The sequence below is a fragment of the Chaetodon auriga genome, chromosome 1, assembly GCF_051107435.1.
Source record: "Chaetodon auriga isolate fChaAug3 chromosome 1, fChaAug3.hap1, whole genome shotgun sequence".
In the NCBI taxonomy this organism is placed as follows: Eukaryota; Metazoa; Chordata; class Actinopteri; order Chaetodontiformes; family Chaetodontidae; genus Chaetodon; species Chaetodon auriga.
The window spans coordinates 26,779,900-26,805,066 of record NC_135074.1 but is presented as its reverse complement, the minus strand read 5'-3'; the positions used below and the strand labels follow the sequence as shown (position 1 = coordinate 26,805,066).

Below are 25,167 nucleotides of genomic sequence, written 5' to 3'. Positions count from 1 at the left end.
GCCTCATTTGCCTTTAGATTTGATTTTCAGATGTAATTTGACAGCACTGCAGCCCAAACAAACCCCATAGGTTTCAAAAAGCATTGATCAGCAGGTGACTGCACAATTCTCTTTGTGTGTGAAGGCAAACTGTTCTGTATGATGCTGAACATAATGCACTGCAGATGCGTCAAACCTGTAAATCCATGTCGTGCCCTCGAAACATTTTTCAATAAATACCAGCTCTACATTACTCTAATCGTAAATTTGATCATCATCCACTTTCATTTCCAGTAATTAAAGAGTGGATGGATACTCTAATCACACTGTCTAATGAGCTCTCTCTGGCTCTGTTGCAGTTTGAGAGATATAAGATGAACTGATGGATAGAGAGCACAATATAAATCATTCTTAAACGTTTTCTTATTAAAGGGGAACGCCACAGATTCTCCACATAAAAGTCAGTTTAATCATCATGTGCAGCAGCATCAGTCTGAGAAAACGTAACATCTCCTGTGGCTCTGGATGAACTCTGAGAAAAAAGCCCTGTGATGCAAATTATATTTCCTATAATGCTACCTGGTTGCATTATGGGAAAGAAACAGAAGTCAGGAGATCTCAGCCTCTTCCCTGTTGGCTTTGAGCAGTATTTTAATGTCTCTTGTGAGTCTCCCACATTAATAGCAGTGGAAATATAAGTACCCATCAAGGCAGAGTATTAAAAGAGTAGTCTGACATTTTGTCAAACTGTCCACTTGTGCTGACATGAGAACATCGATACCACATGTGGAGGTGAGTGGTATCGATCGTCATCAATACCACATGTGGAGGTGAGCGGTATTGATCATCATCAATACCACATGTGGAGGTGAGCAGATTTTGATTAAGAGAGACAATGTATTTTTGGCACTACATTAGGGGAGACTTCAGGGGAGAGAAAGGCTGAGGTTAGTTAAAGCTGCAGGAGGTAACTTACATAAAAGTAATTTTTTGTCATATTTGTTAAAACTGTCCCTATGCCCAGACAGCAGTACATGAAACATGTAATCTGTGAAAAAAAAAAAAAAAAACGGCTCCATTGGTCCCACCTACTGCTCCTACTGCCATTTGCAAGTATCCACCGCGCCTGACACAAAACAACCAATCAGAGCCAGAGGAGCGTCTGAGGGCGTGTCTGACATCTGTCAATCAATACTCACACACGCTGTGAACCGCCCCTCCCTCCGCTCATGCTGCTGGCTGGCGTCAGGAGGCCAGTGAAAGCTATGGCGGAGTAACAGCCACCCACAAAGGAGAAACTGCCCATACCGCCGCTGCCAACAACAGCATATACGGCTAAGACAACAAATAACCAGAAAGCTAATATGGTGATTGTTACAGTAACAGTCCGCAGCGCGTACGGTATGTTAGCGACTGGGCAGAGCTAGCTTGTTTCCGATGCTAAGGCTAACGTTACTGGTTGCCATGGCAGAAGCTGCAGGGAGGAGGGGCTTGGAGGCAGGGCATGAGTGCAGCGGAGAGGGAGGGGCAGTGACGTGAAACTTTTCTTGGTTCAAATCTTCAGGCTAAGTCTGCTCTCCTCTCCATCCTTACCTACTGCAGCTTTAAAGTGTACACTAATCTCACAGTTTCCACCTATGCCCAGTGGGTGGCGCTCATGTATTACCACATTGGGGTCACAGAGGTAACCATTGGTTTCTGTAAAAGATAATTAACCAGCCATGTTTGAAAATCCACTTTAAAGACACTTAAACTACAGTATTTCTGACGTTTTTTCCAGAATGCCTACAGACTCCTCTAACCACGAACACTCCTTTGTATTAGATGAATCGATAAGGTTTAAACAAACAACGTTCAATCATTAAAGAGACACTCAGAGACATATACAATGTTTTATTTGTAGACGTATAACAGCTCTTCACACCTCAAACAGGACAAACTGACATTCGTTGGTAACACCAGGAGGGTGCTGGCCCACTGTAAGCAATGTGCACTTACTGGACAGTTCTTCATGAGAATTACTCTGCTGAAATCCATGTTGGCTGCAGTATTTTATGCACATCCTTTTGCTCTGATGCAGTGCATGTTAAAAGGCATGCGAACGTCTCGTAACAGGTTCAGTGACACAAAGCCGACTTGTTTCATTTGCTTAAGTTACAAAGTAATGCCACAAACCATGTGGAAAATACTGGAAACCATTAGAATATTTGAAAGGGTATAAAAAGGGTATAAAAACTTGACTATTTACAAAATTCAAGTTAATTTTGTACAAAGTAAAAGTGCATCAAATGTTTAAAGATCATCCTGCGTGTTTTCCAGGATGAAGATATTAAAAGGAAAGGAGTGAACTCTCAGGAGAGGATGCAGGTTTAGAAGATTCGTCTCTGTAGAAAAGGATTAAGACAAGTCTGTAAGTTAAACATCATGAATCTTCTTTGTACTCTGGTGACTTTAGTTCAGTTTTGTTTCTTCATAAATTATAATGCGAGTGAGCTGAACATGATGCAGATAAAATCTTTCAAACATCGAATTCAATATACAGTATAGTAACTTTACATTTGCGCTAGCTTTTGGGTGGCAAGTCACCCTTGAGGTTTTTCATGTATTTCAAAATTTACGATAAGAGTTAAATAAATATACATCAGGAAGAGACAAAAGAGTGATTGGCTGACGCTTGCCTCGAGGGCAAATTGTGGCCTGAAATTCTTGGAACAGATCGATCAAAGCTCGCTCTATTCTTCTTTTCAAAGGGCCGGAAAAAGCACCAGAGCTCCAGCGTGAAGCCAAGAAAAGGAGAGCTCAAAGATCTGTGAACTCACGACACGGAGGGCAGTGGAATACATTGACAAAGAAGGCCCTAACGTCGCAACAGTGCAGGAATGCTAAGTGAGTGTGACAGTGCTGACTCTTGGGGGTCAGGGGTGGTGGCGTGGGACAGATCCAGTGCACTGAACAAGCCTTGCGTCAGCGGTCATGCGGAGCTGTCGATGCGGTGCCACTGTGGTGTTGGGGAGCAGGGGGAGGTGGGATGGTCCCTGAGTGTCGGGTCCCCTGTGGAAAAGGTGTCTGCTGGGGGCCCTCAGCCTGCGTTACCGCTCTTCGGCCACTTTCCCGTTTGCCTCCTGCTCGTCCTCGTCTCTCCGCTTCTGCCTCCGGAAGAAGCCGAGCTGGGAGGGAGAGCAGAGAAACACGGGGAGGAATCAGACGAGAGATGCGGCTCGACGATATGAGATTGTGCAGAGATTTCTACAAACACACCGACGGTGCATTTCGCTGCTGTGCACCCAAACCATATAATCCACATTTTCCTGTACATTTGATCGATTGATTTTTTCAGCTGCTCTTTTATTCACATTACTGGAGACCCTGCACAGGCACACAGGGGTTTCCAGTTACTATAGCTGATTCACTGCACTCTGTGTACTAATAAGAACATTAAAGGTAGGATTTGTCACGCTCAAACAGGTGCATCAAGCTGACAGGAGAGTGAGGGAGATGTCAGTCAGTCACAGTCTGCACACACCCAGAAGAGCTCCAATCAACAAAAATAAGTTACGTCACATTTCTTTCTCAGAGCACCTTTTTCCCCCCTTTTCATTATGTATTGAGTTTGACAGTTTGGCTCCTGTGATGAACATAAATGCCGTTCAATTTCCTATATTTTTATTATCCTTTTCAAGATATGATGCACAGTTAAAACTCTCCTTCTCTGTATAACAACTGTTTTTTATACTAACGTGCTGTGATAGTCTGTCATTTAATAATATAACTGTCTGACTGGATGCTATTTTATATATTCACCAGTAGGTGGCAGCATAGTTCCACACTGGAGTCTGTCTTGCTGTGACAGGTTTAAATTGGGTTTATGAGGACTTCAGGAGAGTAAACGTTTGGTAATAGAACAATATGCCACTACTGAAAATAATGTAATGATCTCTAATAATTCAACAGCTTCTATTTTATTAACACCAATAACTGTGCATGATATGATGACTCACCTTCCAGAGAGCAAGGCTGAGCAGGGCTAACAGTAAGAGTCCTCCCAGCGTGCTACCAATGATAATCCAGGTTGGGATTCTGTAATCTCCCTCCTTCCTGATCTCCAATATTATCTGTGGACAGAATACGATATTTTAATTATTAGATTTGAAAATCTCATTTCTTTTTTACCCACACGTTGAACTCAGTCATCTGTTGTACATTATGAAGAGAGCAAAAATGAACACAGTACATACAGTACAGTAATGTCTACAATGATAAACTGAGTATTCTGGTGTACATGTATGACAGTCTGTGATGACAACAAACACTAAAGATGAAGCAGCTGTGACACTGACAGGCAGGAATAATGTACTCTGCTCAGAGATAAAGATGATTACACTGGATTATAATCATATTCAGCACATGGACACTCACAGGCCCAACATAGATTATAATTTCAGTGTAAGCGATTATGGAATTATTGTTTTTTTAACATATATATTTCAAAGAAGACTCATTAATACCACAAAATCCACCCCCCTTTTCACACTAATAATACACTTAGAGCTTATACCAGTGAAAAGAAACCAGCAAAAGCTCATAAAAGCTTAACAAAGAGATACTGCGTGCCTGTTTGTGCTGGCCAGTAGATGGCAGCAAAGCTTAGTGTATGAGTGCAGACTTTTACATGTTGTGCCACTGGTCCTTTCGGTCCCTCAGCACCACACAGCACGTGTGCTCCAATACCAACCTTTACTGTCTGATTCCTGCACTGCTTCGGTTATGGAGAGCCGTGCTCCACTGGAGCAGAGCCCACTGATATCTTTTTATAACTGTTACATTACAGATCTACTGTTTTAATTCTTACAGTCCATTCAAAGAAGTTTTAAAGACTGATCTGATCTCCTTAAACACAAAACACACTATATTCACACATGGAGAAAGAAGAAGAGAGAGGCTACGTCAGCCTAAATGATGCTGATGTTCTGAGCTCAGATTTCAGAGTTGTTGTTGACTCACATGTCTGACAGGCCTCTCTTCATGTGAAAACATGGGACTGGAGGAGGGGAGCTCCAGTGAGGCACTGGTTACCAGTTCCAAGATTTTAAACTTCAGCTGAAGAGAAAATGAAAACATGCTGCCAGTTTTCACAAACGCATCACACAGTTGAAAGACTACAAAGCTGTTATCACTGCAGAGTCAAAGCAGGATAACAGCAAGATGAATGATGAAGGGAATAAAAAGCTGGAGATCTCCAACTTTATGCATGCATGTTCGGGTTTTATACTCACTGCGTGTAAGGTATCTATTCGTAGCGCTCCTGTGATTCTGACTGCAATTTCTCTGTAGGAGGCCACATTGACAGTGCATTGGATTGGCAGAGTCAGGGTGTTGGACTGATTCTGTGTGAGAAAAACAGACATCAGCCTTGAGGAAAAAAGCTACCAAAGACAAAGCTGGAAACAAAAACCCTATGTGGGAATGAATTTGGTTGGTTTGTACTTTACCAAACGGAAAAAGCGTGAAAGGTCTTCAGGTGACGACCTGCTCTGTGCCACATGCTGAGGTGGTAAACAGCGCGTACCGTCTCTCTGAGGAGTGACGTAGTAAAGTAAAAATGTCTGTTAGTACGTTACAACCTCATGTCTGCAGAGAAAGAGTGAAATGTATGTATTGGTGTATTGCTTTTAAATTACAGCTACGAATGAATATGGCTCTGTAATTAAAGGAACAGTTTAACATCTTGGGAAATATGAGAATATAGAAGTGGTCAGCCTATCTTAGCTTTGCCTGTGAGAGACTGTAGGGCCTGACTAAAAAAGGAGCATATTAATACCTCTGAAGCTGTCTTAAAGGGTCCTATATCATGAACTCAAAGAAGTTAATAAAGTAGTGCTGAGCTCCAACTCTTTCTGTACCAGCTCTTTCAATAGAGCAAATACTAGCACTGTACTAGCTCTTATAATGAAAGCTTATGTGATTTTAACAGCTGCTGCAGCAAGTGACAGTTACTTGATAATGGTAGATGCCAAAACATAATCTAACAGTAGCACAAAACCCCACCTTGAAAGGGAAAACCTTAACTCCTGTAGGCACTGCAGGTCTGTCAAGTCTTGCATTTTTTGGCATGCATGCATAAAGCAGTGTGGAATGTGTAACAGCAGTACTCTGCATGTAAAGAGTTTGGAGGAAGACACTGTCCAAAACCAAAAAATCTGGAGCGAGAGAGTAATGGATGGATTCAACGGTGTGCTCTGCTTCATCATAAGCTGCAAATGTTAGCAGGCCCTGCTAATATCTTATCAGCTACAGCAGTAACCTAACGTTAACTCCAAGGCCAAGGAGCATTTCATACTACTACTACTACTTCTACTACTTGTACTATTTTGTGGGGTTACAGGCAACATTAAAAAAGCACACATCCATAAAACACATCCACTGTGTGCTATTTCCTGTGTGGAAGCTACTGTTTGAAAACACAGACTGTAATTTATCAGTCTAATCTCTGTCTTGTTTGCCCTTAAATTTTCCTTATCATAGATGTCTATGAAGACTCTCAGTTATCTGGGTCATGGTCAAGCCTCCTTGGATTTCCTAATCATAAAGAAAGCTAGAAACAGGAAGCCTACTTCTCTCACCTTTGTCTGAAACCAACAACCCACTGTTTCATTATCATTTTAAATTATATCGAGTGCTGCACAAGGATGGAAAGTTCGACTGGTAGTAACTCAGAGAGGCAGTGCTTAGCGAACGCTCAATAAAGCTTAACAGCTTATTGTTGACCTTTGGGTAGTTTGCAAAACAACCTCAGTGCAAGCCAAGTAAGTCTAATGTGTATTATATTGTAAGTTTGTTAGTAAGTTTGCTAACATTAGCCACCATGATTTGCAGCAAAGACCCTAGTGTATTTAAGTCAGCAGGAGCATGTTTTGTCATTTACAAATGTCACACATTCTCTCTTTAAATCACTGAGACTCACCTGATCAATATAGAAGTCAGATATCTGAAGGAGCTGGTTCCCATTTTTCGTCATTTCTGGGATTTCAATGTTCAGCTGCAGATCCTTTACTGGAAAGTAGCCAAGGTTCTGGATCTGACAGACAACGAGGAGCAAACTGGGTAAATTATTTCCGAGCAGCATTCTCCTGTACGGTAAATTAAAATAATGATGATGATGCTCTTGGCTCTCACCTGGAATGTGAAGTTGAAAGGAGGTCCGATAACTCCAGGCTCCTCCAGAGACAGCTCTGATTTGATCTCATACCTCGTGGGATTTGAATCCCTTTTGAAGTAAAGAATAAACATGGACAAACAGTACACAAGAAGCAATTATTTTCCACTTATCTGGGCTTTAAAGCACATGTTGTCAAGTCAAACATGTGATAACAAAGTCCCCATTCCAGCAACAGTGTCTGCAGCTTATTTCCCCACACTGAAATCATTCAACATTTTCCAGATGCCATGAAATCACTTTGTTCTGCTCATTTGCACTTCTAAGTTAATTACTTCCAAAATCACCTCGACATGCATTGTTTGGTAATTGGTAAGACACCGAGGAACTGCCAAACCTGGTGAAGAGAAGGTCTGCCTCGTACTTCAGTGAGTAATAGATATCATTGAAGTTATCAGCTGTGCTCATTTCCTCGCCATCGCTGTTGAGAGAATGAGACAAAAATATTCAAAGACTTTCATTGAACAGTGAGACACACCAGGCAGCTCAACTTATCTTGAGCTGCTTTGTATGATGAAAGTAAGTTTGCTTGTTTGTTTTTTTGGATGTTAGCATCAGTAATCAGACATCTGTCCACAAAAAGAGGAAATGTTTTTAGATGTTGAGATGTTTTAAATTCGTGCTCACACCTGCCGGCCTCCAGAATAACCCTGACGTGCTCCAGGAAGACAGTGCGACTGAACTCAAACTCCAGACGAAATGTTACCTACACAGAGGAGAAAAATGAAGTTTAGAGGAACAAATCACTCGTTTATTGCATAATCTTCTGGGTTTTCATCAGTGTATCATCAGATATATATGCTACTGTATTTATATATCCTGTCCAAGAGTAAAGACCCTGCATTAAGGATTAAGGAGTAAAGCCTGCAATAACCTGCTGTAAGTCCCAGGCTTTGACCCCAGGCAGCAGGCGCACAGTCGATACTGCTTAAAGAGAGCCAGGGAATTTCCCCTCAGCTGACGACAATACCATAAATACAAATCAACATGACTACACATACACACACACACACACACACACACACACACACACACACACACACAGACAACCACCAGTTCGAGTCAGATCCAAGGCAAAATATAAGCACAGTGGCAGGAAAGAGAAGGAAGGAGACAGACATAAACAGAACAGACGATGGGTGTGCAAGAAAATAGAAAACTGTGGAGGAACTCTACACAAAAACAAAAACAGAGGGAGAACCCAAGCCTGGAGAGGAGAGGAGAGGAGAGGAGAGGAGAGGAGAGGAAAACTGATTGGCAGCAGAGATCAAACTGAGCCGAGCTGAGCATTGTTTACAGTCCTCCATGCTGTAATGAAACCCTGACTGATGCCGTCTGACTACAGAGGAATTCATAACAAGGTTTACTGTAGCTTCCCTCTCTCCCACGTAGACTGACTCATCCTTGACAGACCACAGATACAGCACATACATACAAACATGATTAGCCATCTCCATATCATCCTTTCCTTCGTGTGTAAAATGACCCCTGTCCTTCGTTATGAATGTCCTAGAAAAGAAGGCCGTGTTCTTTCTGTCCAGCCCGCTTTCAACATAATTGGATGAATCTATGTGATGGTCATTTGGAAGAAAGTTGGATGAAAATGCGCACACACAAGAATGCACAGACACACACACACACACACACACACACACACGCACGCACGCACGCACGCAAGTGGTATGGGTTTGGAAGCCATGATTGTCCGTGGCTAGAGGACGTCTGTGTGCCAGCACAGCTGAACATGGAAATTCAGACGGAGTGTGGAGGTCCCCTTCCTCCTCTGGGATGATCTTATCGGCCACATTCGCTGTCAAATATCAAAGAATTAATGGCATTGACAAATGTTCCTTGTCCCTGTGTAAACCCATGAGACACAAAAAACACATTCGTGACCACCAGCGTGTACACAGAGTATGATTTTTAGACCTCACTTTGCTGCAGCAGTAGTGAAGTTTGCTGTACATGCTAGTTCTACACAGGTCACACCGGAAAAGTCAAAACAAGAGTGATAAGTGGTTATTTCAAAAAGGCTGCCCTCAGGTTCTGACTTTCCTTCAGGCTAAACTGAGGTTTGGGAAGGCTTGGCTGCAGCACCAGCGTTCAATCAGCCTTGTTTAAGTCTGTGCCACATTTGGAAAAGGCTGTGGACCAGAGCAGATCAGCGTTGTGGCTCTGGACGCTGTTCAGGCTGAATGACTGGGTATGAATCACTCAGTACGTTCTCAATGGTGACCGGGGTCCTCTTGGTTCAGTTGTTGGGGAGCATTGCAGAGAAATGCAGTGATATTTCTGTTGCCCAGGAGATGACTACTGTTTGTGATAATGACGTGGTTAGGGCATTTCACGGACTCCTTCAATCACCTTCATTACTTCATTCCTTCAGTATTTGTCAGCGGACTTTGCATCAGTTAAGAAAAGTAAGAAACAATACTGTTCAGACATCAATGGAAAAGATGGCTTATGTGTATGTCTGCTTGCTGTTTAACAGCTTTTAATTTCACTGTGCTGATGTGTCATCAGTGTCATCCCTATCAAAGCTAATTCAAACATCACATCTTAAAAATAAAACTTGATGCCCTGCTGTAAAATGCACTGGAAAGCACAGAGTCCCATAAATATCAGTGACATTACAAGCCAGTGGAAAGGCTTGGAAACGACAGGATTCAACGTGAGAATCAGTAACAGATGAGAAGAAGTATCTTTCACTCAGTCTCACCTGGCTAAAGCAGAGAGAAAAGGCTCTTAATGGCTGAGGAAGACGATTCTTCTGTTCTATTTATCCTGTTGCTACGATGCACCTTCATAATAACGTAGTGACAACCAAACGGGATGATAATTTAAAGTTTTATAGTGTACAGGGGAGGAAGGCATTGCTTGACTGACTTTAATGTCTGAATAAGAGACTTTAACCTTTAAAAAACTGCTTTCAAAACATGCAAAGTCAGTTTCAGACAACTGTGTGAGGGATGGCAACAGGCCTCACATGTTATGGCTCGTGTCCCAGAAACTCTCCAAACTCCATACTGCAGGTTTTCAGTTACACCAATATGTTTTTGTGCCAGCGACAGAACGTTAAACATATGAAAAATGTGGAGGTTCTTGACCTTGAGAACACATAAAATACGATGAAACCGAAGTAACACATTCTAACCAGTTATCATACATGTTTCACGATCAAAGTTTGGTCACGGGACAACGCCTGAGCAAGTTTCATTCACTAAAGAAGGCCACGGGATGCAGCTGAAAGAGAAAAATCTATAATACAAAACAGCACACAACACATTCCCAATGTGGAAGAATGTCATTCAAATAACTCATCAGACATAAATACCAGTGCTCGACCAGTATTAAAAAACTCTCATTTACTCCCTCTGGCACACGCTGCTGAAGGTCTTGGCTTCCACTACTTTGCTGGTTTTTATTCTGAAATGGAGGCATGTTTCAGCCCCTAAGTTTTGGAGGTTGGATCAAGGAGGCACTGAACTGTATGACGCTGGAGAAAATATGACACCAATAGCCCAGTCATTTAGTCTTCACACAAACTGGAAGCTGTCTGGATCACATACAATCCTTGACTCTGGAGCCTGATGCTGAGGATGGCTCATCACTGACTGAAGTGTTCAATATTCAGAGATACAGTCTGTATAAAATTTCAAATTATTCATAGTAGGTGTGTGTAGTCATTAGCAAAATGTGAATGTGTAGCCTTCTTCATGTCTGTCGCTAATGTGTCTTTTATGAACAAGGTCCCTTTTCCTGCTTGGACTATAGGTAACATGAGTTTTAAGGTGCTGAAGTTTAACAGCATGTGATGAGAAAACTACACAAAGTATCCAGTTCCACCATCATAATGTGCTTTCTAGGAGTCATTCTTTATGCACAGAACTGTAAATAATGTCAGTCAAAGGATATAAATTAAGATAAGGATGTTACATTCCAGATGCTTCCTAATCACATTTGTTATGAAGTTAAATACAAACATGTTTTAGTGTCGACACTGTAGACTTTGATGTCAGATGATAGAGAGACGGATCTCCTGAACCAGAACTAAACTGGGCTCCTCTGGTTGCTTTGTGGGTCTTACATTAACCAGTGTGGTCTGTCATGGTCGTCTAAAGCCTGCGCATGTGTTTCGGGCCCCTGTGGTCTAAGATGGCCCACGTCAGTGTTTTTCAGGCCTGGTGCAGCGGCACAATGTGGGCTCGTGAGACTGCTCTGACAGGGCCGTGGACATGTGTCCAGAATTTTATTTCAGTCAGTAGTGCAAGCATCTACACTGACTTTTATCATATTTGGGAAAGAGGATGAACAAATCCAAAATGAATGATTTTTTATGGTTGGAATGATAAACTTTTAGATCTAATATATAGAAAATCTATGTAGAGAAATGCTCCAGAATTAGTGCAAAACCTGCAAATCTGCCAATCTATCATTTTGATTTTACTGTTTCACATGAATACGACAATGAAATATGTACTCAGTTAAGTCTAAAGTCTGAAGTCACAACTCCACAGTGACAGTCACAGTTTTGCCATTTTAAAGTATGTCAGTGTACTTTTAAATATTTTACCTTTACATTTAATGGACTGAAGTGTGATATCTCACCTGCGTCTTGGCCCTCATGAATGGAGCACTGACGTTGCAGATCTTCTCATTCCTCAGTTTATCCTCGATGTAACACTCTACTTTGATATCAGAGTTGTCCTGCATCAAAAATCACATCAGATTTTTTAGTAGAGTACTGGTACTTCATCTTCTGGCTAAATCAAAGAATCTTTTCTTAAACCACATGAGTTTGGGAGATGATAGCGCACCTTGACTATGAGGCTAGAGAAGCGTAGATTGCGTGTGTAGGTGATGTTTAGGCGAGCATTGTAGGCGTTCTCTCCTTTGTTCTCCAAACGGACATCCACCACCATCCTCCTCCTGTTTCCCTCAATAACCCGCAGAGATCCCTCTGTTCCTCCTTCACTTAGATGGCGGCAGAAAGCACCACGAGACTGTACGGGCTGCGCACAGAACTGACTGGGAGGCAGGCAGGAAAGAAAGGTGAAATCATAAGTAACACAGCAGCTGAGGATCAGTTTTACTTTAAACTTAGGCGTCTTAACGCAGCACGTCCATGTATGTGCTACACTGCGTGTCGTGATGAATGTGTGTACCTACTTTCGAGTCATCAGGTCGGTCATACTCTGCAGTGCCAGGTCGGGTATGCAGCGGTCATCCTCGTCACAGCCGTTCCAGAAGGGCAGCTGGCCAAAGACAGAAGCTTTTGTAAGTCAAAGAAACTACTCGTCCTTTCCTTTCCATGTGGATGAGGGTAGAATAAGATGATCATTCATGGAAGTACATTTAAATAACTTGAGAGCAAAGAGAGGATAAGCTGTCAGACTGTCTCTCACCTCTGTCCTCACGACCGTAGGCCAGCTGTCATCCAGAACTGGCCCAAAGTCTGGATCTTGGAGCCCCACTTGTACAGCAAACACTATGGGCCTTGCATAGTCTGTGGTCTCCTAACATAAGACATCACATTACGTGGATTTCCTCTATCATGGCACTTTATCTATGGCAGATTTTTGTGCTTTAAAAAGGTTTATACAAATGTACAAGCTGCAGAAAAGCTCCAAATATATGATTAGATTCTCATTTGAATGTGCAGCGTGTGTCGGTTCTGCCCAATGTGGGACACCAATAATCAATAATGATACAGTGTTTAGGAAGTAGGAAAGCATCTGAAACGACATTTTAACCTCCAATCCCACTGTCAATACATCTTTCACCCATCTGACCGATTCAATGATAGAGTGAAACACAGGCATGCATTAGTCTTGGGATGAATGACTAATTTAAAAGCAAATATTAACAAACAAACAAACTAAATTAAACACTGCAAGTTGCTGCCCTTGTATGTGACTTTTGCAACCCTCATCGTGGGCCTCACCATGACGTGGAAGTAGATGTGTTCACAGCTCTCCTCTCCAGGAAGCAGCGTCAGGTTTTGAGGCTGCAGCTTGTTCGGGTTGTCCAGTATGGCCCGGGGGTTGAAACGTCTCTCCGCAATGGAGACATTATATTTAATCCCTAGTGGGTCATAAGAAGAGTTAAGAAATTACATCTCAGCGTGAAATTGCAAATGTCCTATTGTGTTTGTGTTAAAATGCCTCAAAGCTCCTGCTCTTACTCTGGTTGGTGCAGACTAATTGAACAAATGGCAGCAACAGGCCATGGTAAATGACATCACTGTAGTGCAATGCAATACTGAACATATGATGAATGTGCGACCAACATATACGAGAATCCAAACCCTCTGTCTTCACTACTGAGTCACTTCCAAGCCACATTGTTTAAGAGGCTTTCCATTCATTGCTTTGTGTTTTCATCGCATGAGGAAAAATCTACTAAGGCTGAACTTGTGCATTCGTTGTGTTTGGGGTCAACTAGAGAATTAGAGAGCGGAGAAATCTGAATGCTTTATGCAAAAGATCAGGGCAGATAATGGATACTGAATTGGAAGCTTTTCTCCACTTTTCACCACATCACAATTATCAATATCAACTTTTATAAAACATGAGGCAAACTACAATTTACAAACACTTCTTGAGTTGTTTGGTTACACAGCAACATTTGTCATCAGCATATTACCTCAAATGCCGACAAAAGAACATCTAAAAAGTAGTTGGTCTCTTTGTTTCTCAAATACTACAAATAGATATTTACCTAAATGAGATTAACTTGGCTGGTATAGTGCAGAGAACAAAGTTGCATTTCATGCAACAGGCCACAGCGAACTCACAAACACCAGCACATCTGCGAGGCATTACGAGCCAGACACGACAATGAGAGGGAAATTAAATAAACGTGTTCCACTGTATGCAGCCATGGAGGACAAGATAAGTCCCTCCTCTGTTCTTCCTCTACTCTGTTTTGACACATCTGATAAATCTGGTAAAGATGTCAGAGGGTCAAGAGGTTAACTCAGAACACGCTCCCCTGCACCTCTGCTTCCTCCCCCGATACACTCTGAAACTGGATCCTGCAATCACATCTCTCAAAACAAATTATGAGCCGAGAAACCCTGTGATGATATGCATGTGGGCTGCTATTGGTGGCGCAACACCCATCTGCAGGATTGAGTTGTCTATGAGCTGTGCACCAGAGAATACAAGCAAAATCTTTTTTTAAAGTCAAATAAAACAAAGACCAGCGTTCCCACATTAAAAGGAACATCTGATAGTTCTGCTCAGATATACCAGCATTAGCCCTGGCTGAGAAACAGCAGTGAGATCAGAATCTCTTACTGCTAGTAAAGAAACTTTTTGCTTTGGCGCCACTCTGAATGGAAGGAACCATCACAGCTTTTTACGGGAGGCCACATGCTGAAAAGTCTATTGGAGCCGGGACAAGAAGGATATACATTCGGACAGCTGAATGCCTTTTCTCGCTTGAAACCAGTCATGTTTCATCCTGTCATGTCCCATAGTCCAAACAGCTGAACTTAACTGTAACTGCAGATCCAAAATATAAATTCTTCTGCGCAAACATATCAGTAAAAATGATCTGTTAAAGGCTTGAGAATATCCAGGGGTTTGACAATACTGCTGGCAGCACAAGCAGCTTTTTGTCTCTCAAATATGATTGAGTGACCCACATTAAAGAAAAATATATGTTTTCTTTTCCTCTGTTATCTATAGATTTGATAGAATGTCTAATAAGTGAAAGGTTTACTTTACTAATTGACGAAATGGGGTTTTATTAACCTCAGGAAGATGCCATACATCAGACAAAGACAAGGGGAGGAACTAGGAAACTTCACTGAAATGCTTCCACAGCAGTGGATTATTTTTACTGGCTTACCAATTTCCTGTGTGGGAGGAATGGCTGTCCTGGCAGTGATGTTGAAACATACAATGGCTGACATACAGGTCACGTCTTTGCCACCTCTGTGACAGTCCTTCACAAAGATGTTGATCTTACTGGGCTCAAACCTGACAGTGGTGTATATCCGGACAACACTCCTCGACCTGTGAGGGCATAAAGGTGTCACACGTGAAGCCAAAAGAAATAACTGTCTTTTATATTTCTGACAACAGTATTACTTAGTGGGTGAAATACTAACCAAAGGAGAACAGCAGCACCAAGAGAACCCACTGCCAAGTCCACTGAACCATCATTGTTCATGTCCATTGTGCCATGGATACTGCGGCCAAAGTACTGCAGCCCAGGAGCCAAATCTGCTGCTGCTATCCTCTGAGAAACAGAGAGGAAGAAATCTGAGTCACCGAGGATCATAAAGACAACAACCACAGTTTACAACTAAATGATTCAAGTCATTAATAGAGCAGTCATGTGCAATTTATGTGAACTTAAAGCTAGTGAATAGAAGCTGTACATTTAAAGAGTTTACTCAAGAGTAAAAAAGGTTTCTTTATCGGCCCTTTGTAAGTTTCCATGCCTTTTGTAGGGTTTCTGTAGTCTTCGGTTTTTGTATGTTTTAGCCCATTTACTACAAATACTGTTTTTACGAACCATTCTCTGAAGCATTACCACTGACATCAATTGTTCACTGCAACTCCCTGCTGCTGTTTAAATCAGCGCTGTCACATAAGATATGTGATTACAGTCAGTGTGCAAAAACATACAAATCCACACGGTCTGCTTTTAGCACACCTCCTACCTGTTTGTATTTGCGTAGTATTCTGTTGTGCTGGCTGAAGAAAACATAAATGGCTCCTTTGTGGTCATCCTCCAGTGGGGCTCCTACCACCAAGTCATTGAAGCCGTCACCATTCAGATCAGGGACAGGGGCCAGCGAGGAGCCAAAGCGAGCGTTCTGGCCACCATTATGGATTTCCAACGCCCCTTCAAGGATGAAACGATTCTGAGGGATGAAGGGAAACACTAAAGCTTGTGTTGTCTTATTTATGAATTAATAATTTATCATCATTTTGGGCATATCTTAAGTAAACTTGATACAAAGCGTCTTAGTCTTGCTGCTATAAAAATCTGAACTGAACAAACAGAGAACAAAAATATTTCAAAGCCACAACACAAGATGACAAAAACCTTTCATGTATTTCCAAAGCTTTATTCTCCTCAGACGTCATTACGTCCATGTTCGTCTGGACTAAATGTTGCATATAGCAGAAGTCACACACACCAAGGGTTGTTTGAGGTACTGATCACTGGAAGTCAACCTGAGCGTAGAAAATAACTGTCAGCTGACTCCATGTGTATTTCTTTTATTATTCGATGTTTCAGCCTTCAGGCTTTTTTCAAGATAGATTCGTGGGTTCTTGGATCAAAGACATACATATGGAGCCATGTGTGCAACATTTCTTTTCAACTCTCTTGATTAAATGTTGTATCATGAGAACTACAAGTGAGTATTTTAGAACCTCTTTTTTCGGAAATATACCAATATGTCATCATGGCATTGTACTCTTGTACTAGTGCTCCAAGAGAAACACCTTGAAACCATATGACACATTTCCTGTGTTGTATTTAGACAGTCTACAAAGCTTATCACTTCCTCCAGTAAAGTCCCACGTTCCACTGTGAAGACAACAGCAGATTTGGGCAATAACCTTTAAAATTCACCTTTGATTGGGCCTCTCAAATAGGGTTCAGATTTGGCTTTTGGTCAAAAGCCAACCACATCGCACTTTTAATCTCTCCAGAAATTTGCAGCCAAAACAAAATGCTCACTTTTGTTGATGTAGATACCAGTTTCTGTTAGACCTCTGCCAAATCAACAATGGAACTGACTCCCTCAACTAATGTCAATGTACCAGTATTACTGCCAGCAAATAACTCACACCGTCAGTCAAGGGGTCAATGTCACAGAGACACAGGACGCCTTGAAAATAACACTCAGCATGCAAACGTTCTGATACCTCAAACAAAACGTGACACACACAAGCAGGGACAACTTCCAGAAAGCTTTTGCAGTAGAAATACGTACATATACACAATTACATGCTGTGTAGGACAAAAGCTTTATTGGAGACAGAAGCATATGCCTACTGTACGTCCTATCTAGTGGACAGCCGCGTGCCTTCTGGCAGAGCTTTCCAGTCAAAGGGCTGATCTGTTCTTCAAATGATCTGTCATCCATTTATTCAGACGTCTCATAACAAGACCAAGGAAGAGACTGTTGCCCTCCATCCAGCTGGGTTTGTTATTGTTTAGTCAACTAATCATGTAATTTATTTTTCAGGGAATAGAAACAAACAAGATTTTTTTTTATATTTCCTCTAAATTAAACAAAAGATAAAGTTTGGATGAGCCTCTGTGTTTCCCACATAATCCTTTAATTCTTCCTTTTTGAACTCAAATATCTTAAACATCTGGCAACAAAAAAGTGAGGAATTTTACCTCTCAGTCATAAAAGAACTAAAGAATGCTGTGTAGCTTTAGTGTATTTATTTGAAGTTCTATTCTTAGCGAGTGTAAAGTCAGTTGGAAAATATCCACGTCTTTGAAAGCCACTACCCGACTGGAAAATTTTTCAAAGGAAGCATAATGGCAAAACGGACCCAAATACTTAAGTCCATCACTAGTCATGCATATCATTGCTCCACTTGGCATCCCAGTCGATAATATAATTTAGGGTCGGCAGACGGAATATGAGATCACTTGTTTTTTCAGTTGAGTAAATGTGAAGGGAGTTGATTTAGGAAAGCACCTTTTACTTCTCGGCTACCTGACGTGTGCATGTGTGCGGGAGACTGACGGAGAAATGGGGGAAAATATATTCAGCGCTGTTTAAATTTGAAACATATGGTTGGTGAGGAGGCCATGGAGGGTCACAGCCACACTGCAGTGGCCCAGGAGCAAGTTAAAAGTGCAACCTCTTCTTGTGTTAGAAGTGAATGGAATAATGTTTTTGACGAGCTGCCAGACTTACAACTTTATTCAGCTTTGGGCTCAGTTATTATCTCTACGTTCTAGTTAGAGCCCTCAGTCAAGGCAGCTCAGTATCACCTTGTTACTGATTTTGTGTATTTGTGATCATTTTCATCATTTATTCTGACTACAAACCAGCTATACCACTCATACATTTCTTATGAGGCAAGACATCCTTCTCATATAGTGTTACAATGAATAAGAAACCCGAAAAATATCTATGGTAGATACTGCAAACGCCACAAGAGTCTAGGGCCATGCCAGTGCAGGCGGTGTTTGAGCTAAATGCTAATGTCAGCACACTAACAAACCTGCAGCAAGTGGGGGCCGAGGGAACACGATGTGAACCTGACATTGATGTATTGTCATCATTTCAGTTAATATGGCAAAGTTGTTAATAAAATAGTTGATGTTAAAGGTCCAGCTGATAGACAGCAACAGTCCAACAGTCACTCTCATTTTAGCTCTCTTTTGGTCTCCACCAACTCCAGTGGGTGACATTTGGCTGTTTTGCAGCTAAATGCTCGACTGTATTCACCACCTAGATACAAACTGTGTCTAGTGCTGGGCAGGTACTGTAGTGTCCAGTGGGTTTTTGGAACTTTCTCAATGAAGACAGCTGCTGCTGTGACGAACAAAACAGTTGTAGACTTGAAAACCAAAACAGTTAGCTAAAAGACACTATATGATCCATAGAGCTGAGGGGAACTGAGGACTTTGGTGAGAATTCTTTGTGGGTTTGTCACTATGAGCAACACCTTTCACATACAAGAGTCATGTTGATATAATATTATTGATGATAGCCGCTTTAACATGCAAAGCATACAAAATTTCAGGGCAAGCCATAAAACACCTGCAAAGATTTTTCAGTAAAAAAACAGGGAAAATGGTCATGTATTCTTGTGAGGTGCAGACTCACACACAGACATAAAAAACATTTCTTTTTTTGCTGAGATATTTTAGTCTGGACCGACTGACCGGCTTTGCCTCTGCTAAAGCCAGCATGGCTAAAAAGTGATAGTCCCATATATGCACAGTCCCAAAGAGTAAAGCCTGCAGAATCACATTGTGGATGTGGAATATTCACCGTGACCACAGTGACACATTTTTGAACCGGGTTGTACGACCTTAAATAGTTTTCCAGAATAATATTAATGTGACGCATCTACAGCAACACCTGAGTCAACCACATCGTGATTATTAATTGCCCTGAACATATGGCAGCGCTGTCCTGATGATGACAGACACTTTTAAAGGGTGATTTCTTTCTGTTTGTGTTTTGTTTTTGACTATTAAACTTGGCCTTCCACCTGTGATGTGGTTTGGGCCACACCAGATATTTAAATACCTCCTCTATGCCTGTGCGATGGATTCAAAACAGCTGAAGACATTTATTATTCCAATGAGCAAGACAGACAGACCTGGAACACTGGGAAATTTCCTTCTATTAAAGAAAGTTCTCGCCTCCAAATGGTTGGCTGGAAATGGGTTTAGAAGGGGGCAGAATACTTTCCTCTTGAGTTAAGTCTACACATCTAATAAAGTCTGCATGCTGGCATGGCAAATTCTCTCATTTGATCTCCACATTTAATCCGGACAAGGTTCTGTGTCAAATGTCTGCCTGCAGCATGTCAGTGTGTTAACTGTGGAGCTGGAATGCACCACAGTCTGGTTTGTTGTGTGTCACTGGGCACTTCTGGTGAGGCGTGTTAGAAATTAGCAGGAACGTCTGGAGTTTGAACAGGTGTTGACCCAATTCTGTGCCGTGGGTTGCTTTATCCGAAAACTGATTAATCCCTGTGTGTGTAATGTCTCTCTGTGTTTGTTTTTAGAGTTTATACCCACCAGCTCTGTCACTCTGTAGATGTAGACCTTTCCCTTCTCCAAGCCTCCACTGAAGAACATGGGCGCTGCCACCAGAAGGTTGTCAGTTATACCATCTCCATCGATATCCAAAGGCGCAATCTCACTACCGTAGTAAGAGCCAATCTGAAAGAGATATACATGCATGACATTGAATAATAAGATTTTTGTTATTTATCAGTTTGGATCCTTTAAAAGCAGTCTTTCATTTAGGTGATTATATGCCCTTAAACTCTTGGTCTCCTCTCCACTGTTTGTTGAACTGCTTGTTGTTTAGGATTGCTGATTTACTGATGATCTTTAGTGCCTTATAAACTTGAATATTGTAAGCAAATGGGGGCCTTTGTTGTGCCAAAGCAGGCAGTCAGAGTCCGGCTGCTGTTGTAAATGCACAGACTGAGAGCTTTAGGGAGAAAGGATCGGTCACTGGAATGGATGGAACATCATCTATTGGTTTTCAGATTAGAAACATCTGCCTATAAAAAAGAATCGTGAGATCAAGAAAGTTTTCTGCAAAAAACATCTGCTGTTCTGGATGAGCTGTTGCTGACAAGGTACAATGTAAGCTGCTGCAGGATCACTTCAGGCCTGCAGCCTGTGAAGAGTTGCCAGTTCTGAATGTAGTGGTCATTAACACACAGTGCCACATCCCTTGAAGTGATGATTATTTTTAAACTTAATCTGATTCAGACAGCGGGATTAAATCCCAGCAGATGATCTGATGAACACTCAGTTAAGATTATACAACAAAAACAACAATAATTTATAGCACCAAATCAAACAGAGATTATACACCTTCACATACAGTGAATTTGTGCAGTATGTTATGTTTATGTCATTTGGACTGTAGTAGTGGAGCACAGTCATTTTATTGAGATTAAATTTCATAAAGAAAACCCTTCTGGCTGTTAGCCTTTTCCACTGAAAAATACAGCATTTCAACATATTTTATATGTTGGTGAATTGGAATAACTAATGCTTTCCAGAGTCAAATATATGGGATATACTGGGCAGCAAAATGTCAAAAACAGAGAGAAAGATCCATCCCCAAATCTGGCCAAAGTAGACATCGACACCACCAGTTGTTATCCTGTTTTTATGCACAGTATGTATGAAGAGATGCCCCTTGAGGACATTTTTCTGTCTACCATGTAACTTGAATACCTAGCCAACAATTTCCAGTGTAAAGATCACACCAGAAAGTGGCACAAATTCATCTGTGTGCGCTTGTGAAATATGTGGTCCCAAAAAGTAGTAGGTAAACTGCTGCAGGAGGTGAGCTAACTGCAAACATGCTAGCCAGCCGGGAACATGCTAGTGATAGTCACAATATATCTCATACCTGTCAACAAACCATGCCTCTTTTATGAAGCAGTTTATACTCCAACAGAGGAGGTTAAATAAAAGTAGCTGGTGTGACGCAGCAAATAAGCTACAACAGCTTCCTCTGTTTTAGATTCTCCAGGTCTCCAGGTTTTAAATGTTGTGGCGACCGAGCCTTGATTCATCTTCAGCTACACATTATGAGTTATTTTTACCTTTATAAATGTTAATGAGTTACAGGATTTCAATTAAAAGCCACTGCATATAGCATTTGAAAAAGTCAGATTTTGGTGCCCCCGATTAGCAGTCTCAAAAACAACATTGCGGCACACAGCAATGCCTGTTGCCAATGGGCTGAAAGCAACACGTAGACTAGACCAGCATTTGTCATTTTTCTACAAAAAGCTATGGCATGAGAATAGTTTATAAGACATTACTTCATAATCACTTAAAGATCAACACAAATGAGCTTTTAAGACTCATAAATAAGCCTGCTGCTCTTCATCACTGGCAGTCCAAGCAATGTTTTATAACGATGTTTTACGACATTCCCTTTTAGACTGCAGCATTCTTCCAAAGCAGACATGAGGAGCACATCACTGTGCAACTGGCCCGCAGCTGATGAACTTCTTCAAGTCCTGCACGCTACAGTACCTGCTGGCCTTTCAGGGAGTGCAGGATGGTGAGGTTGCCCGAGTTCTTCAGAGTGAAGATGATGACTTTGCCGGTGTGGTTGAATCGTGGAGCTCCTGCTACGAGTAGACGACCGTTTCTGGCTGACACCACAGACGTCACAGTATAACCTGGTAAAACAAACACATGTATTAATTCTGCTTCTACTCACACACAACAACCCTCTGAAGCAAGCAGATGTAGAGACTGGTCTTACCCATCCTCACCAAAGTAACCCAAGTAGGATTTTACAGTGATGTTAGTAATTATTACTGTCATACTTTTCTATACTCTATACCTCTTCTTCTGCTTTTCTGTGGATCTGTACATTGAGCAAATTGATTGCTTGATAATCAAACTGTAATAAAAACCCCAGGCACTTCGTTTTGTTCCACTGTTTGATGGTGCTTAGAGTGATCGGGCCTTCCCTTCAGGTTGAACTTCACAGCAGTGATCTGCATGACTCAAGGGAAAATTGTAAAAGTTGCAATTTGAGGAGGAAACTCAGTGAGCTGCGTTCAGTTACGCAGAACTGGGTGTTCTGATTTCTCAGGTTTCTCAGATTTCTTCTTCTTTCTTCTATTTCATTTTTTCCCACTCAAAATTCCACTTACTCCTCGTATACTTTTCCACCTTCATCTCTCATCTTCATACCCTTTTTTCCCGGCTTTAACTTTCTCCCTGCCTGTCCAAAATTATGCTTCCACCTCATATTACTATTGAGTCTAGAACGGCTTCCATTGGCAGCCTGGTGGATAAGCTCAGAGACAAACCACTGATGGTAAAAGCAGAGGTCTGTGGTGGTGGAGTGAGATGGGGTTGGATATGATGGGAAGCGCTGGAGAAATGGGTACACTTTATAGAGATGGGTTGTAGCGAGGATAGTTGGTGTTAAACCACAGAACTTCTAATAGGACAAGAGGGTGTAAACTCAAATTTAAGGCTGCTGGCCATGGGAGCAAACGCTATAAACTGTGTTCAAGCGTAGCCTTCATTATTAAAATAACGACACTGTGTTTTCTCTACATTTCTTTTCCCATTGTAAAAATATCTTTCACAGTCTAGTTATGATTTTTCGCATCATTAAGAGAATTTCTGTACTCTAGCTCTTTAGGATGTCACTCACCTAAGTAGGCACCATGGTTTTTGAGCTCTTCAGGGAACTCCTGTGTGTAGGAAGACTTGGGAGGGACCACCTTCCCCTGACGTGTTTCCTTCAGTACCGCTCCGTTCCAGTCATAGGCCCCAACAGCACCCACCAGGATACCATCCTGAAGAGGAGGTGCCGCATAGTTAACTCTTACACATTTAACATCAGAGTAATAGAAAATAATCTGTTTGTACTGCCTGTGCAGCACATGCACACAACATGGTAACTATTATATATGATGAAGTTACACTCATGGAACGTAACACAATGTCACCACCATTTTGGAGCCGAGGCTGTGCTTGGCTCACCTTAGTTTCAGTCAGACTAATGATTGTGTAACACTTGTGGTGAAATGTAAGGTACAAAACGTTCTGATATGAGGAAAATCTAATAAAATGTATCCGTCTGTTTCTCTCCCACAGTACAACTGATCACTTTCGTGCTGATCTTGCCACAAAAAGAACACAGTGAGGTCCGTAGAAATCAGTGGTCCATCTTCAGGCGAATGAAAGACAGAGTTAAAATCACCTTTGGAAGACATTAATATTTGCAGAGAACAGATTCAAGCTGTGCTGCTCACAAGTCAGATTAGGTGATCAACAGTAGTCCTTGTCCACACCTTCCTGCAGCGGTTCTCAAACTGGGGGGGCACTGAGCCACTTAATTACTATATCACCAGTACTTGGCTATTACAGAGGGCTCGCAAAAGCATGTATGGAATCTATGTCATCTTAATAGAATGACTGAAAACGGCAAATTACTTGCTCAAATGACTTTTTTTTATACGATGAAGAAATGTCGAATATCACTTCCATGAAGCTGGTCTCAGCAGACAGATCACAGGCAGTGAACTTCTCAAGCTCAATACAAACTTTATATTATGTTAATTCCGATGCTGATTGATATAAATGGTGCTATTTGCCTAAATGATTAATTCATTCTAATTAATAAACTAAAGTGGTCAGGCTGGGAAACCTATTCAGGACTTCTTCTCTTTAAGATTGAATTAACAAATTAACAGCTACTACATCAATAATCACAAAAGCTACAGCAGAACATTTTCACACAAACCACAGTGTGCGAAGAAAGAATAGTTGCTGTTGATTAGTGTGTAGTCTTGATTAACCTGCCATTCAACAAAGGGAACAAGCCAGAAAGTGCAATTAGCTGCAGACAGGAGGAGGGATAGAGGAAGGATTTTCTATCTTCTATGGTTCACCATACTTTGTATCGCTGACACTGTAATTATAGCTTTCCTGTGCTTAATGAGCTTAGGTTTTTTTTTCTTGCCGTACACAATATGCAGACAACACATTTTCCAGTGTTTGAGCCTATGCTGGAAGGCGTGTGATTCCTTCCTGAAAGATGGAATTGTGTGCTCACCACGCTTGCACTACGTCACTCTCTGACAGCAGCGTAATGCCAGTGTGGTTATCTGTTTTGGTCAAAATGGTCTCCATGGCAAATGAATGAAACCCCAAAACAGTTCAACCTTACAAGGCAGTGACCTATTTCTACTGCAGTTGCATGTACTGACATGTACTCTGCTTTGGTTAGGATGTCACCTCTTTATTGTCCTGGAGTTGTGGTTTTACATAAACATACACAAGTGGATAGAGGATATATACACTATATACCAGCTCAGCAAACAAGTGCTATATATTCTGCGTGATGGTAAACACAGAAATCCATTTTGCAAAGCGCTACTGACAGTTAACCAAACAAACTGCGGATGGAGAAACTGCTATGCATGCAGATGCGTGAAACGTCTGTATAGAATATGACATAAGCAGCCTTCAGGGTTGGCACATACCACATTCAGCAAAACCATCTGGGCTCTCAGGACTGTTTTTCTGCTTTAAAGCCCCGACATTCTTTCCAAAAAGTTATCCTACTCTCAACACTCAGGTTGGTGTTGTCGAGCATCTCTGGAATCCGGCCTTGTGGACAGAATTTCCAGCCATTGCTGCCACCCAGCTGCAAATGCTGCTATATATTTATTTTTCTGCATAAATGGGATATATTTATTTCTCCCATGACAAATCACACTGTGAAAGGG

The 25,167-nt window shown here is 41.6% G+C and overlaps 1 protein-coding gene across 1 annotated transcript in view; it reads right to left on the bottom strand.

The window, feature by feature from the left end:
• Positions 1 to 2,335: 2,335 nt before the first annotated feature.
• The window catches only part of itga11a (integrin, alpha 11a), a 45,260-nt gene continuing 22,428 nt past the window's right edge, over positions 2,336 to 25,167 (bottom strand). The window contains exons 11-30 of the mRNA XM_076738390.1: positions 23,085 to 23,229; positions 21,941 to 22,089; positions 19,946 to 20,089; positions 15,870 to 16,073; positions 15,312 to 15,442; positions 15,050 to 15,216; positions 13,137 to 13,276; positions 12,598 to 12,708; positions 12,362 to 12,447; positions 12,010 to 12,220; positions 11,801 to 11,899; positions 7,822 to 7,898; positions 7,530 to 7,613; positions 7,153 to 7,243; positions 6,941 to 7,054; positions 5,469 to 5,552; positions 5,253 to 5,363; positions 4,981 to 5,076; positions 3,978 to 4,091; positions 2,336 to 3,146 (exon numbers count right to left, since the gene is read on the bottom strand). Of these exons, the coding sequence (XP_076594505.1) occupies positions 3,069 to 3,146; positions 3,978 to 4,091; positions 4,981 to 5,076; positions 5,253 to 5,363; positions 5,469 to 5,552; positions 6,941 to 7,054; positions 7,153 to 7,243; positions 7,530 to 7,613; positions 7,822 to 7,898; positions 11,801 to 11,899; positions 12,010 to 12,220; positions 12,362 to 12,447; positions 12,598 to 12,708; positions 13,137 to 13,276; positions 15,050 to 15,216; positions 15,312 to 15,442; positions 15,870 to 16,073; positions 19,946 to 20,089; positions 21,941 to 22,089; positions 23,085 to 23,229 (2,436 nt within the window). The 3' untranslated portion in view covers positions 2,336 to 3,068. The remainder of the gene's footprint in view (positions 3,147 to 3,977; positions 4,092 to 4,980; positions 5,077 to 5,252; positions 5,364 to 5,468; positions 5,553 to 6,940; positions 7,055 to 7,152; positions 7,244 to 7,529; positions 7,614 to 7,821; positions 7,899 to 11,800; positions 11,900 to 12,009; positions 12,221 to 12,361; positions 12,448 to 12,597; positions 12,709 to 13,136; positions 13,277 to 15,049; positions 15,217 to 15,311; positions 15,443 to 15,869; positions 16,074 to 19,945; positions 20,090 to 21,940; positions 22,090 to 23,084; positions 23,230 to 25,167) is intronic.